The sequence below is a fragment of the Myotis lucifugus genome, unplaced genomic scaffold, assembly GCF_000147115.1.
Source record: "Myotis lucifugus unplaced genomic scaffold, Myoluc2.0 scaffold_23, whole genome shotgun sequence".
Classification (NCBI taxonomy): Eukaryota; Metazoa; Chordata; class Mammalia; order Chiroptera; family Vespertilionidae; genus Myotis; species Myotis lucifugus.
The window spans coordinates 4,259,984-4,276,199 of record NW_005871071.1 but is presented as its reverse complement, the minus strand read 5'-3'; the positions used below and the strand labels follow the sequence as shown (position 1 = coordinate 4,276,199).

Sequence of the window (16,216 nt, the reverse complement as noted above, 5' to 3'; positions counted from 1 at the left end):
AATAGGTCTCAGGATGACAGTGGGCCAGGCATTAATACTCTGTAAAAGTACCTCAGATGATTTTCATGTACAGTGAGAGTCAAAAACCATTCATTAATTTATGTATTTATAGTAATTATACTAATACATATCTATGTTAAATCAAATTCATCTTTATACCTTAAACCCATCTTTGTACCTTTTGTTGCCAACAAAATGCAATGACTACTAATATTCCCACCCAAACAGGTCACCAAATTTTATAATTCCTTCTTAATGCAAACAGTTCCTGAAATTGTACATTGCATCTATCATGCAGAAATCATATAAAAGACTTCCCTTGATTTGTCCTCACCCAGCTCTGCTACTCTGATCAATAGGTACAGCACTTCGGTTTTAATTTGCCTCATTTTGTTATGTATTGTTTCTTTTAAGGCTGCCCTCTTGAATCTCCTTTCTATCCATTTGCCTTAATGTTCAGTGTGAAATTTTAAGAGTGAGCTAGGGCTTGGTTTATTTAAATTGATCTATAGAGTGTCCAGCAGTTTCCTACACAAAAAGCACTTAATAAGTACCTTTTCATTAATTGAAAATGTACATATTATCATCTAAGTGAAAAATCGATGAATTAAGGCTTTCTGATGGGTAAAATATATTATCTAGGTACCAAATCCCTGAATGAGATAAAAACAACGAGGGCTTGCGCTGGAGAGAAAAATGACTATGATTGTCTATTTAAATAAATGTATTATATAGGTCTGAAATCCTGCTATCAACTTTTAAAATTAGTACTAGTCTAATATGTATTTCATTAAATCACCATTTTAAATATTAATAGATATATGTATGTGTGCATTACATCAGTGGTCAAGGGAAATGTGCTAGAAGGTATTAAATATAATATAAATTGAGAACATGAAAGAAATATATACAATACATAAGAAACTTATAACTTGCCGAAACCGGTTTGGCTCAGTGGATAGAGCGTCAGCCTGCGGACTGAGACGTCCCGGGTTCGATTCCGGTCAAGGGCATGTACCTGGGTTGCGGGCACATCCCCGATGGGGGATGTGCAAGGGGCAGCTGATCGATGTTTCTCTCTCATCGATGTTTCTAACTCTCTCTATCTCTCTCCCTTCCTCTCTGTGAAAAATCAATAAAATATATTTAAAAAAAAAAAAAAAAAGAAACTTATAACTCATTAATATCATTATTTTTCCTGATGGAACATATAATGTGAATTTGAAATGACCAAGATCAGGGCATAAAACATGCAAGTATGAGAGAGCACTATGATTTTGAAGTCATATTTTCCAGTTCTTCATGAGCACAGCAGGTAAGAGGACACTTTTTTGATCTCTCTCCTTTTGTTGACCTTGTGATTCTACCATCAAAGCGAAGTATTGGTCTCAACTGTAACTGCTTACTGGCATCAGGGGGTACTTCACAGTGCACTTTAATGTGACATTAAATTTTAATATGAGGTGGAAATGAGAGCCAACTTTTCTTGGCAATGTCAGTGAGTTAAAGAATTAATTGCAACTTAAGGGGGAAAGATAAAAAGAAAACATCCCAGGTTTACCACTGTTAGCTAGTCACCATTCTTGCTGACAGAAGTGGGTATGGGTTCCTGTCAACCCTTTAGAATGAGTGCCACAGTGTAATTTTATTCTTCAGGCGTTGATTATAGAATTAATAGCACGAAGTAAATCCTCCTTTCCCTCTACCTCTCATCTTTCAATTATTAAAACACACAACAACATTTCCTTATTACCTCACTGGGTTGTAAATGCTATAAAGGCCAACTCTAAACATCAGGGATGCATCAGTAATAGCACTAGTTGCTCGGGCTGTTTGGTTCGGCAGCCACAGGAAAGCCTGGGGCTCCCTGGCTCTGGTTAGCAAGTCTCTTGGTCTCTGCAGAAACCACCTATGTTATGCCTCAAATTCCAATCCATTTCCTAGTCTAATAAAAAAAAAATGAAAACAAGAAGATATACCCTAACAAGAACTACTACCGAAGGAAAAAATAGGCAACCCAGAATGGGGCCATATAGGGAGAACATTACTAGTAATCTTAGATGTGAGAAGAGGCCTGACATACTGGAAAGAGCAAGGGATTTGGAATCAGAGTTGGACTAGAATCTGGCCCCTGTGCTTATGGCGATAAGTAAGTCATCTAAGTTCCCTGACCTCCCGTTTCTCTAAGGGTAAAACAGAGATAGTTCCTTCTACCATATAGTGTCCTTTATATATTAATTGAGATAATATATGCAAAATCATTAGCATAATTCTTTCAAAATACCAGTCACTCAGTAACTGAAGCTATTAATAAACTCCCACTCTAAAATATCCTAAATATTCTTTTCAATAGCCCTATGAGGGTCCGCATGTGTTGCTGTTCAGGCCATTCCAATGTAGCAACAATATACTATATGACTTTGGGGGCAACATGCACACTATTATTCCAACTTTACAAATGCAGTAAATACACCTTTTGAAGAAGTAAAGTTACAGAAACAGTAAGTGGCAGAACTGGATCTTGAACCTTAGCTATCTCCAAAACCACTGTTCCTTTTAACTATTCATCCATTAATTTAAGCATATTTACCTAATTCTTTGCAGGCATTGCTCTAGGAACTGGGAACATATCAGTGCATAAAGCTGTCATAAAAAGAAAAGGAAAACCTATGGAACTTACATTTTACTAGCCAGACGTGGATGACAAATTTAAAAAAAGATATATAGTATGTCAGGTAGTAAAACAGTAAAATAGGGAAAGGGGTGGGTTGCTGGGAGAAGGGATGACACCCTCATTGATGAAATGGCATTTGAGCAAGAATTGAAGGATGTGTGGTGGAGGTGAGGGGCAGCAGGCTGACCTCTGGAATCTGGGGAAAGAATTCCAGGCAGAGAAAACAGCCAATACAAAGGCCCTTAGACCTGCCTGTCATGTTTGGGTCTGAGTAAAAAGACCAGTGTAGCTGGACTATGGGAAGCAGGAAATGAGTATAAAGAGATGAGGTCAGTTGGGAGTGTGAGCAATGATGTAGGCAGAAAAGCCAGGTTATATAGGTTTTTCTCTATATAGGGCCTTGTGAGTTATCCTAAACACTGTGGCTTTTATTCAGAGTGACACAGAAGCCACTGAAAGGTTTTTAAGCAGAAGCATGAGGTTCTGACTTTGTTTCTAATAGGTCACTCTGGTTGCCTGGTTGGGAATAGAATATAGGAATGAAAAATAGGAGCAGAGGGGTGGTTAGGAGGCCTCTGTGGTCATCAAGGCAAGAGGTGATTAAGGATCATGAAGGGTGGTTCTGTAGTGGAGAGAAGCAGTCAAAACCTGGGATATATTCTGAAGGTAGAACCAAGGTGATTACTAAAAGGTTAGATCTGGAGTGTGAGAGAAAGGGAAACGTCAAAATGGCCTCAAAGTTTTTGGCCTTAACAACTGGAAGGATAGAATTGCCACTTACTGAGATGTCAGAGATGTGAAGAAGCAGGTTTTTGGATGAATCTAAAGAGCAAGATTGTCACAGATTTCAAGGACCATTATATGACTTCTGAAATAGCTCTAACATTCTCTAGTGAAATAATCACTTATGTGGTAATAAAGATACTGATGTGCCCTAGCTGGTTTGCTCAGTGGATAGAACTTCGGCCTTCGGACTGAAGGGTCCTGAGTTTGATTCCAGTCAAGATCACTTGCCCTGGTTGCTGGCTTGATCCCCAGTGGGGGGCGTGCAGGAGGCAGCCAATCAATGATTTTCTCTCATCATTGATGTTTCTATCTCTCCCTCTCCCTTCCTCTCTGAAATCAATAAAAAAATAATAGTATTTAAAAAAGAAGACATGCATAAGGCTAATTTTAAAAAAGATATACTTTTTAAAATGTTCACATATATTTCAATATTGGCAGAATACAAAAATATAACCATGTGAAATGCAGACTAAATAATATAATAAAAAGACACATTGCTTATTCTAAACTCTAGAGTGCTATTCAGTTATAGAAATACTAGTTATTTTATGTCATAGAAATAAAAACAAAACAAAACAGACTATATCTGTAACTTTACCATTTCTTAAGTAACTGTAGAAGCTTGAAATATGCAAAATATCATTCCCAGGACTTTTCACTTTGTTATGCACAGAATCCATTTTGAAAGAGCTATTGAAAAAAAAAGATTTAAAGTATATTATTGAAAATATATAAAAATATTTTGAAAAATAGATTAAATAAATGAAACATATGAGTGTATGACCAATTTAACAAATTTGGGAAGTGAACACAAATTATTTTTAGCAACGTCTTCCACATTAATCTCTTTGATGAATCTTATTCCCTCATATTTCTCCTACCTAACACCTTAATCCCAACTGAATTCTGAATTTTAGTTTATCAGTATTGTCTTGTGATCTACTTTTACAGAAGGGGTCTTGCTAATTTAGGTCATGCAATTTGTGGCTAATGCAAAATAAACATTTATTTTTAATCCTAATATGTTGCCATCAGCCAAAGATTTCTCCCCAGGTGCCGTGGGGACGTGAGGAAGGCAGGCTGTGCTCCAATGCAGTGACTCAGCAGCTTTCAGAGACTGCCCAAGTGTGTGCTCAGAGGTAGTTAGCTGTTTCCTTAACATCCAGCTACATCATGCACCCGATTGTTCAGCAGACAAGGACTTCTCAACCTTCACAACCACAGGGAAATGTTAGTGAAATGGTCAAACTTGTTGGAAGGATCTGGTGACACATCTAATGCACATTATTTTGATTTCCTGCCAAAGGACATGCAGTCTCTAACAAAATATCAAATCTGAAGCGACTGATTGAGGGTAGCAGTCTCTAATCCTGACACCTCCATTGGATAATGTTTAAATTAAGAATTCTATAAAGAATTTGCTAATGTGTGCTAACAAGTTTTTTTTATCCTTACCTGAGGATATGGCTTTTTAAATTGATTTTAGAGAGAGAGATAGAGAGAAACATGGATCAGTTGCCTCCTGTACATGTGCTGGCCGGGGATCAAACTCACAGCCTTTCAGTGTATGGGATGATGTTCCAACTTAGACACTCAGCCAGGGCTGTGCTACTGATTTTAAGGGAAGGCCTAGTGCCAGTCTATCATCTCCCCTAGTGGGCCTGAGACACATCCTGTACCCCGTACTTGGTAATCAGGAACAAACACAGAATAAACACCTCTGACAAACAATAACTAAGTCCCTCACCTGCTCTGTGGGATCACAATCAGGCAAACAAATATACTTTTGTAGCAGCCCAAATTTTTAATAATTTGAAGAAATCTTAATGATCACCTATCCCACCCACCTCATTTTAAAAATGAGGAAAGCAAGGCCCAGATGGGTTAAGTGACTAGTACAAAGGCACATGGCTAGTTAACAATAAAATCAGGATGAATTCCTGGGTTTTCGGGCTCCTGGCTGCCTGCATTTTATTTTTAACCAGACTTTAGGTACTATGTAATTTTCTTAGTAATAGAAAGAAAAGTAAATGAAGCCTATCTGAATTCTTATAAATAAATAAATAAATAAATAAATAAATAAATGAAAGAAAGAAAGAAAATAGAGGATAGTAAAGAACTAAAATTTACCAGTCTGTTTTCTCATTGTTAGGGCTATGAACAGAACATGGAAAACCCAGTAGCACTATAATGGAAGGAAGTATAATACTGAATCCTGCATAATCCATAGGGACTTGCTTTGCTAACAGACTCTAAGTCCACTGAGGGCAGGAACTCTGGCCATTATACAGTGCCTGGCACAGGTATTTGTTGAATTGAGCTCTTATCAAAGAACATAAATGTCAAGGACCACTTACCACCATGTATTGGGTAGTTCAAACAGCATCTCTTCTGGGAAGGCTTTCTAGATGCTTTTATCTCACACTAATTATTCTCTTTACACAGACCACCTAAAACACCTGTATTACAAATGTTTTTTCTAGTTGTTGTTTTTTTATTATTTTACTTCAATGGTTTCTATGTATTTCATGTGCATTATTTTTATCACTTAAATGAGCTCATACCCAAATGAGAAATTTATGTATATTTCCCCTATAGGCTGATGAATTGAATTAAATCTTCTAATATCAGACTATGAAAAACTGCATTGCATTTTAGCAGTGGGAGAGGGTAGACATTCAGAGTCAAAGTGAGTGATTAATCAGGCTTTGGAATGAGACTGGTACTCAGCCCTGAATCAGACTCCAAGAAGCTGAATTAATCTTGGGGTTGGTATCTTCTCTTCATGAGCCTTAATATCGTCACCTATACAATGAGCGAAATAATAGGGCCTGTAGCACAGCTTTGCTGTGCATACTAAATAAAATCATGTATGTAAAGGGCTTCCATGGTGACCAGCAGATACTAAGCACTAAAAAAACAACAGTTATTATTACTAAACTGTACTTTCTACAAATTACTGATGGTCCCTTCTATTTTAAAATGCCAAAGTATACATTTAATGGTGGGATTTGAGGAATGAAATTTTCAAATTTTTCCTTTCCTTATCTATAATACTAAAAGCGTAATATGCTAATTAGACCGGACATCCTTCTGGACGTCATTCCTTCTGGACAAAGCCACAGCGGTTGGGGGCCACGGCAGAGGCGGCAGAGGCCCCTGGCTGCTGCAGCGGGTGGGGGCCGGAGCCAAAGCCCTTGCATGAATTTTGTGCATCAGGCCTCTAGTGATATATAAAACATATCATTATAGGCGATTACTTAAATTTCTTTGTTCATATTTAATTCATAGCAACTGCAATGTATTTCAAGGTTGTATGTATGTATGTATCATCTATCTATTTATTGAATCATTCAGCATCCAGCACTCTGATTTTCCTGGCACATATTATGAGAACAAGGGTTATTTGTTGAACAAATATATTTTAAAACAAATTTACTGCTCAAATTATCCTCCAATCCCAAAAATTAAAAGAAAGGTTTTTTTAAATGTGTTTGGAGCTAAAGGAGTTGTTGCATATTCATTCTTCGTGTAAATGAAGAAAAGGAGAGTTGAATACAACAAATAATGATAATTTTTAAAATATCCCAAATAAGAATAGTCAAAATCTCTAGGCATGCCTTACCTATCAATTCCTATCAATTCCATATGCCAAGTCTACAGGCATGTTAACTAACTTGTTAACTAAAAATAGTCTTCTCAATAAATAAATTATAGTGTAGCGTCACAATTATTTTCCAGTCCTCTTGGCATCCCAGCTTGATTTGGAAGAGTGGATGTGTATTTGTTTGACAATTCCAACACTTTTCTGGAAAACAAATTGACTTTTGAGTAGTCTTTCTTCACTTCGGCATTGCATAAATCCCAACCTGGCAGCATCAGCGAGAAGTGATCTTCATTTGAAGCAAGTCCTAAAGACACGGGACCCTGAAGCTTCAAAATGTTGAGATGCTTAATGCAGAGGTTATCTAATTCTTTATCCACTCCCCACGGCAAAAGGCAAGATAGGAGCAATTTGGCTGCATCTATTATGAGGTTGGCATCAAATTTTCTTGATGGCTTAGGGTGTGTCTTTTTGGAGCTCTTCATTTTCTTCTGCCTTTTAATTCCATCATATTCTTCTAAGACCACGATGGAATTATCTCCTTGGGCTGGGGCTTCACTCACAGGCTTGGCTTGTGCCTCTGCTGAGAGAGAACCACAGGCAGTTTTATTTCTTTTCAGCGTCAATGTTTTCTTCTCAACTGTACTTTTGGCTCTTCTCAGGATCTCACTGCCATAGAATGAATTGGGAGGGTCACTGTCGCAGACTGGCGTTGACAGCAGAAGTTCAACAAGGTTTTCCAAGTCAAACAGAAGGATATGAAAGCCAATGTTACTCCATTTTGTCTTCACAGGCAAGACATTAAAAGGACCTGAGAAAGACTTGGCATCAGCAACCTGAAGGAGATTGAAAGAAACACAAAACTTTATATACTGAAGTCCTTATTTTTAAGTGATTTTACTAAAGGTCCCATGGGGTTAAAATGGCATAAACAGAAAGTATTAAGTAGCAGTACAAGTAATGGCAAGTCATTTTAATTTTTGTATTACTTATAAAAATTCCTCTCTAAACATTCTATATTCTAATATACTTAAACCATTTTTTTCTTTCTTAAACTTTTGTTTTTCTTTTAAAAAATATAAACTAGAACCCATGGAATATTATGGCATTAGATTGACATCCTTTCATATACACTTTCACATCTTCCTATCAGTATGGTTATGAAGACATACAACAGTGGAAAAATAAGTTTGAAAATTAAGGAGAACAGTTAGAATACATGTAAAAATTTAGAAAATCTTTAAGAAGAATGGTCTCTCCAAACTTGTTTAACATTTTATTTAAATTTTTAAATAGTTGGAGGTAATCTAAATGTTAATCAATGTCAAATTGTTTTTATTTTTTTAAAAGGTACACCTTGTTCTTTCTCTGCCTACAATGATTTTGCCCTAAATATTGGCATGGGGCAAGGGTGGGCAAACTTTTTGACTCGAGGGCCACAATGGGTTCTTAAACTGGACCGGAGGGCCGGAACAAAAGCATGGATGGAGTGTTTGTGTGAACTAATATAAATTCAAAGTAAACATCATTACATAAAAGGGTACGGTCTTTTTTTTTTTTTTTTAGTTTTATTCATTTCACACGGGCCGGATCCGGCCCGCGGGCCGTAGTTTGCCCACGGCTGGCATGGGGGATCCCATACTTCAGTGAGGTTCCTGCTCCTTGAAAAGGCCTTCCTAAAGTACTTCATCCCCTCATGCCAACCTACTACTTTCTATCATCTTCCTTTTTTTCTTTCTTCCTAGTACTTATATTATATACAATATTTATTTGTTTACTGTATATTTTCTCCAATAGCATTCAAACTTCACCTTTGTAGGAGTTTTGTATGTTGCTCTATTCCCAGTGCTCCTCTACAGCATTATTAGGGTATTTTAAAGAAAATTGATTTCAGAGAGGAAGGTAGAGGGAGAGGGAAATAGAAACATCAATTGATTTCAGAGAGGAAGGTAGAGGGAGAGGGCTGGGGATCGAGCCCACAATCCGGGCATGTGCCCTGACCAGGAATCAAACATGACCTCCTGGTTCATATGTTGACACTCAACCACTTTACCATGCCAGCTGGGCCACTATTAGTGTCTTAATAAATATTTGTTGAATAAATAATTAGCATGTGTATTTAATAGCATACCATTCAAATACTTTGAAATAATGGTGTAAAACTCTATTTACTGGGAAAAATGTGTTCTATAAGGCAGAGAAATAATACCCTTCTAATAAAGCCATGTGTGTATGAATGTATTGATATTTTTACATATTGACATATAAATTTATACATATAATATGTACATTTATATTCATGAAGGACATGCACTAAAATGTTAATAACTTAATTAGAAAGAGAAGTTAAAATAATCGCTATATGTTAGGGTTTTTTAAATTTAGGTTTTGGATTTTTTTTCCACTGATGACATTTAGTTTATAATCAAAAAAAGAAAATTTGAAAAACAAACCATTAAAAATTTTTAAAGATAAAAGTCCAGAATGGGTTTTGGTTTTATACAATCCTATTCCTCGGACAAAAACACATTTTTTTCTACCAATAAGATAGTGTAAGGATTAGTATAATTATTAATAAATAATTTCTGAAAACCAAAAATAAAAACTATACAGACTGAAAATGGACAAATGGCATCAATAGCAATTCACAAAGAATAACATTAAAATTAAAATATGAAAAATGTTTATAACCAGTAGTAATCAAGAAGTGAAATTAAGATAGTAATACCATTCATTACCTATTCATTTAGTAAAAAGAGTTTCTTACATATCTTATTATGAAATGTCTAATGCATATAAGAAATACATAAGCCATGCGTTTAGCCCTCCCATAAACTTCTACTTTCCTAAAGCTATCATCTTCTCTGGCTGTAGTATCGAACTTCCTCAATTACTGAGCCAATGAAAATCATAGCAATGACTCTAGAAACACCACACATTGCCTGGTCGGGTTTCATCTTCTTATTTGGTGGTCCACACAGCCACAATAGGCCCATGGCACTGCTGTGAACACATCTGCCCTGAAATATGGTCCCATAAGCCTCAGGAGCAACTGGACATTTTACATTCTTTTCAAATCATAAATGCTACTCCAAATGTATTTAGCATACTACAGCATTGTTTCCCATTTGGAAACAATTCTATTAGATTATAAATATAAAACATTCTTATATTTTATTATACTAAAATGATGAAATATTATAACTCTAGCCTATCATCACTGAATTTTTTTTCTTTTAAAAAGCAGTGAGTTGCCCTAACTGGTTTGGCTCAGTGGATAGAGCTTTGGCCTGCGGACTGAAGGGTCCCATGTTCGATTCCAGTCAAGGGCATGTACCTTGGTTGCAGGCGCATCCCCAGTAGGGGGTGGGCAAGAGGCAGCTGATCGATGTTTCTCTCTCATTGATGTTCCTAACTCTCTATCCTTCTCCCTTCCTCTCTGTAAAAAATCAATAAAATATATTTAAAAAATAAAAATAAAAAAAAATAAAAAGCAGTGAGTATATTGTTAAAGTCATGTCATCAAACAACTTTAAAAAGAGTATTTACCATTATTTTGACATAAGTAACAAAGAATAACTATAAATGCCCATAATATTAATTCTTAAGTTCTTATATACTGTATTACTAGAGGCCCGGTGAACAAAATTTGTGCACTCGGTGGGGGGGGGGGGGGGGTCCCTCAGCCCAGCCTGCTCCCTCTCGCAGTCCAGGAGCCCTCTAGGGATGTCTGACTGACGGCTTAGGCCCACTCCCCACGAGTGGACCTAAACCGTCAGTCAGACATCCTTAGCACTGCCATGGAGGTGGGGCTTCCGCCACCACCGCTGCACTCACCAGCGATGAGCACAGCTCAGGGCTTCTGGCTGAGTGGCACTCCCCCTGTGGGAGAACACTGACCACCAGGGGGCAGCTCCTGTGTTGAGCATCTGCTTCTGGTGGTCAGTGCATGTCATAGCGACCGGTCATTCTGCCATTTGGTCGATTTGCATATTAGCCTTTTATTATATAGGATAGACTAGAGCAGGGGTGGGCAAACTTTTTGACTCGAGGGCCACAGTGGGTTCTTAAACTGGACCGGAGGGCCGGAACAAAAGCATGGATGGAGTGTTTGTGTGAACTAATATAAATTCAAAGTAAACATCATTACATAAAAGGGTAAAGTCTCTTTTTTTTTAGTTTTATTCATTTCAAACGGGCCAGATCTGGCCTGCGGGCCGTAGTTTGCCCACGGCTGGACTAGAGGCTCCATGCATGAAATTCGTGCAAGAGTAGGCCTTTCTTCCTCTGGCTGCCAACACCGGCTTCCCTCTGGCACACAGGACCCAGGCTTCCCTCCAGCCACTGGCAGGCAACCAGGACCCAGGCTCCCTTCAGCCTCCAGCCTCCAGCAGGCAACTGGGACCTTCCCTAGCAGCCCTGGCTTTGTCCGTAAGGTCATCCAGAAGGACGTCCAGTCTAATTAGCATATTATGCTTTTATTATTATAGATTGGGCATATACAATATTTATTAATGTCTAGAAAAGGGTATAGTAAATCTTATGCTTATTTATATTTATGTTATCTATATAAAATACATTCCTCAGACAAGAATTCTATTAAAAGTATCCTGCTGCTAAGTCATGACTGAATAATGTTCTACAAAAATATAAATATGATTATATTACCTCTACAATGATAAAGCATATCTAAACCATCATTATAACAGAAGAATTTTAGAGACATTCATCAATATAGTTGTAATAAAAAAGTCTAGAACAAATTATTAAATATAAGAATATAAGTATTTCATTTAATGTATGTCACTGAAAATAATTGAGACTTATACTCTTATTAACCAATGTCACTCCAATAAGTTTAATTTAGAAAATTTTTAATGTAAGGGTTAAATATAAATTGTATTAGTTCACATGTTATATACAGAATGCTCTCTGATTGCCTTATAGATAATTACCCAAAATGTGCTGTTCAGGCTCTTAGAGAAGGTGCTGGTCTTTTGCCTAGTATCACATCACTTTGAGTCCTACTCTCTGAAGTCCCAGGTTGAGGCAGGAGAGGAGGCCTTTACAATCTTGAGAGCTCACGGGGAGCAGGAAAGGACAGCCTTCCACTCCAACCTCTGACCGTTGGTGAGGCTGGGAGGAAAGGGGTACTGACATAGCTACATGTGAATGCTATGAACAGCAGGTGGCCAGGAGGAAGAGGCACACAGAGCTGAGCTGTGGAGTACACATACTTTGGGAAAAGCTTCTGAATCAGAAAGTCAGCAAGTAGAATCCCAGATGGCCAGTGGGCAGACATTACTTCTCTACTCCCCACAAGATTCAAGAATAAATGACCAGTAAAACTGAAGTTAACAACACAAAATACAAACTCTCAACAAGGCAATATACATATAACAAGGAACAACAAAAGGCTCAGAAGTTTATAGGAAAAAAATGTTATAGGTCTGAAGATTATATATATATATATATATATATATATATATATATATAGAGAGAGAGAGAGAGAGAGAGAGAGAGAGAGAGAGAGAGACTATTTATTTTTTTCCCTTTCATTCTACTGTGTTCAGCTTGCACCTCTTCCTGTTCTGTCTGACTCAGACAGACAAAATTGTTAAACTTGGCTGGTTTTACCCCCTGCTTTTGGAGGTAGAAATGCACTCACACCACGTTCTGATAAAACTTCTTTCTGAAAACACAGTGGATTCCCCCACTGAGTTTGTTGTTAGGATTTCACCTGCCCAACCTACCACAACCATAAAACACATGTGGTAAAACTGTTGCTACCTTCATCTCACTTTTGTGACTTTGTACAATACCTAGTACAAATATTTAAATACTAAGTGAGAAAACATAGATAATAGCTGCAAAAACATTTACATATTTAGTTATGCTAGAGCAAGAAGAGTTTAAAAATGATCTAATCTGATCCCCTCCCCTCTAATGAAGGGAAAATAACGAACAGAGAACTAACTTGTTCACAATTACCTATATGGTAAATAACCAAGTCAGTGTTTCAAGTCTATTTTTTCTGATTCTTCAGATGACAGTATCCACTCAAAGTTTTCAAAGACTGGAATAATATTTCTTATTTGTCACGTCTAAGACATATAAGGAGTCCTCATTAGCTAAGCATTTATTTAATGAGCAGATTCACTGTGATGTATACGGAAGAGTCATCCTTACATGAACATATTCACTAATGAACTGGTTACATATAAAATCAGAGCCAAACCCTCCTCCCTTTTTAACATAAAGGCCCCTCCCCATTCATTAGACAGGTTCTGGTGTCCAGTCAAGTCCTTTCTCCCTTTCCTGGCTAAGTTTACCACCCTCCTCCGGCATTTGATCAGGTTTCTCTAACTGACCCTCCCACGTGTCTGTCATTCTCACATGTGAGTCTTTGCCTCTACTTGTTACCTTAACAGCATCCTCCTAGTCTCAAGCTCTAGCCCAAATCCGACCTCCTATGGTTTGCATTTTCACCCACTCCAGTCCCATATTCTCTCTCTCCTCTCTCAACTCTTTAGCAATTCACTTGTAGCCTTAGTCATGAACATTTTCATCCATGAAATTTAATCTTCCCCAAAAAAGGAGGCAACTTCAATCCAGGAATGATAGCCTCTATCTTCTGGTATGACTTACTTGAGAGCAGGATTCACGTCTGATTCTTTTGGCTACTTCTAAAATCAATGATTTTACAAATAGTAGTATTTAAGAAAACTCATAAGACCTTATATCTCCTACACAACCAGAAAAACAACACTAATGAAAGCCGTTTGTTTCCCTTGAAGACTAAAAGGAGTAAGAGTAAACTTCAGCCTCACATCACCAACAAAAAGCTAGGAATAATTCTGAAGCTATGTATGTCCAATCTCTTACTGTAACATTAGACAGGGTCTTTTTTAGGGGTGAGATGAGGAAAGTTCAGCACCACCGTGGGGGCTCCCTAAAGGCAGATCCGTCACTGCCTGATGTCCTCTGTGCCGTACGGAATAGGAGAGAGATGCCCAGGTCTAATGTCCAGACCAGCAGGGCTTTCCTGTCCTTCCAGTCAGACAACAGAGGATTCTCCTAAACCGGAAAAATGACACCAGGAACCATGACCTTTCTACTCCATTGCATCATGGTAAAGGCTTATTTAAACATGGCCCTGGAAGTCAGGAAAAGTGGCAGTCACTGGTACAACAGATAGCCTTCTAGATTTGTGATCAGGATTTTATATTGTCTACTCATCACATTTTTCTGTTTGCCAATGCTTTTCACCAAATTACAGGGAAACGTATTGAAAAGTCATAAAATTTTCTAACTACCAAGAAGGTATTATTTGTGCTCTAAAACATGCTTATTAAACCATGGTTACTGCAACACCACCTCACAGCTAAGAAAGTCTACTCCGTCTCCTGACACGCCTGGCAGCATTCTCCCAGGCTTAAATCTGGATAGCATTCTTCCCTCCTCTCTTCTTAAGTTCTCTCTTTCTTCAATGCCTCTCACACCAAGTCCTCACCTTAACATTTTATCAATCATTCAGTCATCCATCCATCCATCCAATGTTTACTAAACATCTATGTGCTGCCTGCTGTGCCATGTGTGAAAGACTCAATGGTGAGCAAGACAGAGTCCCTGCAGCATGCAGCTGACAGTCTAGTTCCTCTCACTCGAATACTTTCCCAGCCTTCTCTCCTAACTGCAATCGGTACTTGGCACTGCTGCCTGACTCCTCTGCTGTTGATAGTTTGTCTTGGCCTCTCAGCCTTTTCTGATTTCTCTGCCTCTGTGTATCTTCTCACATTGAGAATGCCCTAACACCATCAACAGAAATTCTACCCTTAAAGAAAGCTCATTTTGCCCTAGCTGGTTTGGCTCAGTGGATAGAGCGTCGGCCTGCGGACTGAAGAGTCCCAGGTTCGATTCCAGTAAAGGGCATGTGCCCGGGTTGCGGGCTTGATCCCCAGTGGGGGGTGTGCAGGAGGCAGCCAATCATTGATTCTCTCTCATCATTGATTCTCTCTCATCATTGATGTTTCTATCTCTCTCCCTCTCCCTTCCTCTCTGAAATCAATAAAAATCTATTTTAAAAAAAGAAAGAAAGAAAGCTCATTTCCCCCAATTGACTTAACCTCATAAACCTTTTCTAATGCCCCCTTCTAACTGTAACCTTGCTTTTTCCTTGGATGTCTCATGACATGATTTTCCCCCCTTCTGTCATCATCATATGTATAAGTATCCTTATTTTCATCGTCTGCAATCTCTAAAAAACTGAGCCTGCCTCAATCTCAGTGCATGACATCAGCAAAATTTGTTCTGGTAAGATTACATAGAATATGAGGATTTTTACAAAATACTTTATTGAGCCTAAAAGTGCTGAATAAGCTGAGTCACATATTCATTGAGGGTAAACGTACTGAGTCCATGGCTTTCTCTAGTAACTATAAAGTACTGAAACATAGTGATTGAATATGTTATTCCAGGTCTTCTTGAAAAATAACAAATAAAACTGGGCACATTTTTAAAAATCATTATTAAGTTCACTTTTGTTTACAATAACTTGGAATTCGGCCTTTGGGTGTTAGTTCTGCACTTTTCCGTAAACCCATCTCTAACCTCTGTGTGACCAGAGAAATTCACTTAAAAAACTGTCGCCTAAGTGAGAAATAAGTGTCTCACAACACTGGCCCATTTAAGCACCTAATTACAGGGTCAGTCAAGAGTCAACCTGCTCCGTAACAGATTGCTTTTGTCAGGGGGCTCCGATCGGCCCAGAGCTTCACTCGGGGCGCCCCCACTCTTGGCTCCTGGGATATTCCGATATCATTGCCTTGACTTTGAACTATGTCTCTTCAAAATCTTATTGATGCAGAGGCTGGGGTAATTTGGAAAAGAACAAAAGTGTTCTATAAATAAGCCATTTCTCCATAGTCACAAATGAAACCACTGTTTTCTATCCCTTCTCTGAACACACCTGTGCCTAAAATCATAGACCACTTTCCTGGTTCTCTTAAAAATTCTTTGAAATAGAATTTCAAGGTGAAACTTTCAAAATGTTGGTTCAATTGTAGAATGTGCTCCACCAAGGTTGTTCAAAACACACTTCAACCAAGCGTGATCTATATGTCATTTTGTTATACCGTAAGAGTTCAGCATTT

The 16,216-nt window shown here is 38.0% G+C and overlaps 1 protein-coding gene across 1 annotated transcript in view; it reads right to left on the bottom strand.

Moving 5' to 3' along the window:
- The window catches only part of WDR72 (WD repeat domain 72), a 181,897-nt gene that overhangs the window by 88,702 nt on the left and 76,979 nt on the right, over nt 1–16,216 (bottom strand). Inside the window, 3 exon segments of the mRNA XM_023751593.1 lie at nt 4,059–4,157; nt 7,103–7,180; nt 7,183–7,900. Of these exon segments, the coding sequence (XP_023607361.1) occupies nt 4,059–4,157; nt 7,103–7,180; nt 7,183–7,900 (895 nt within the window).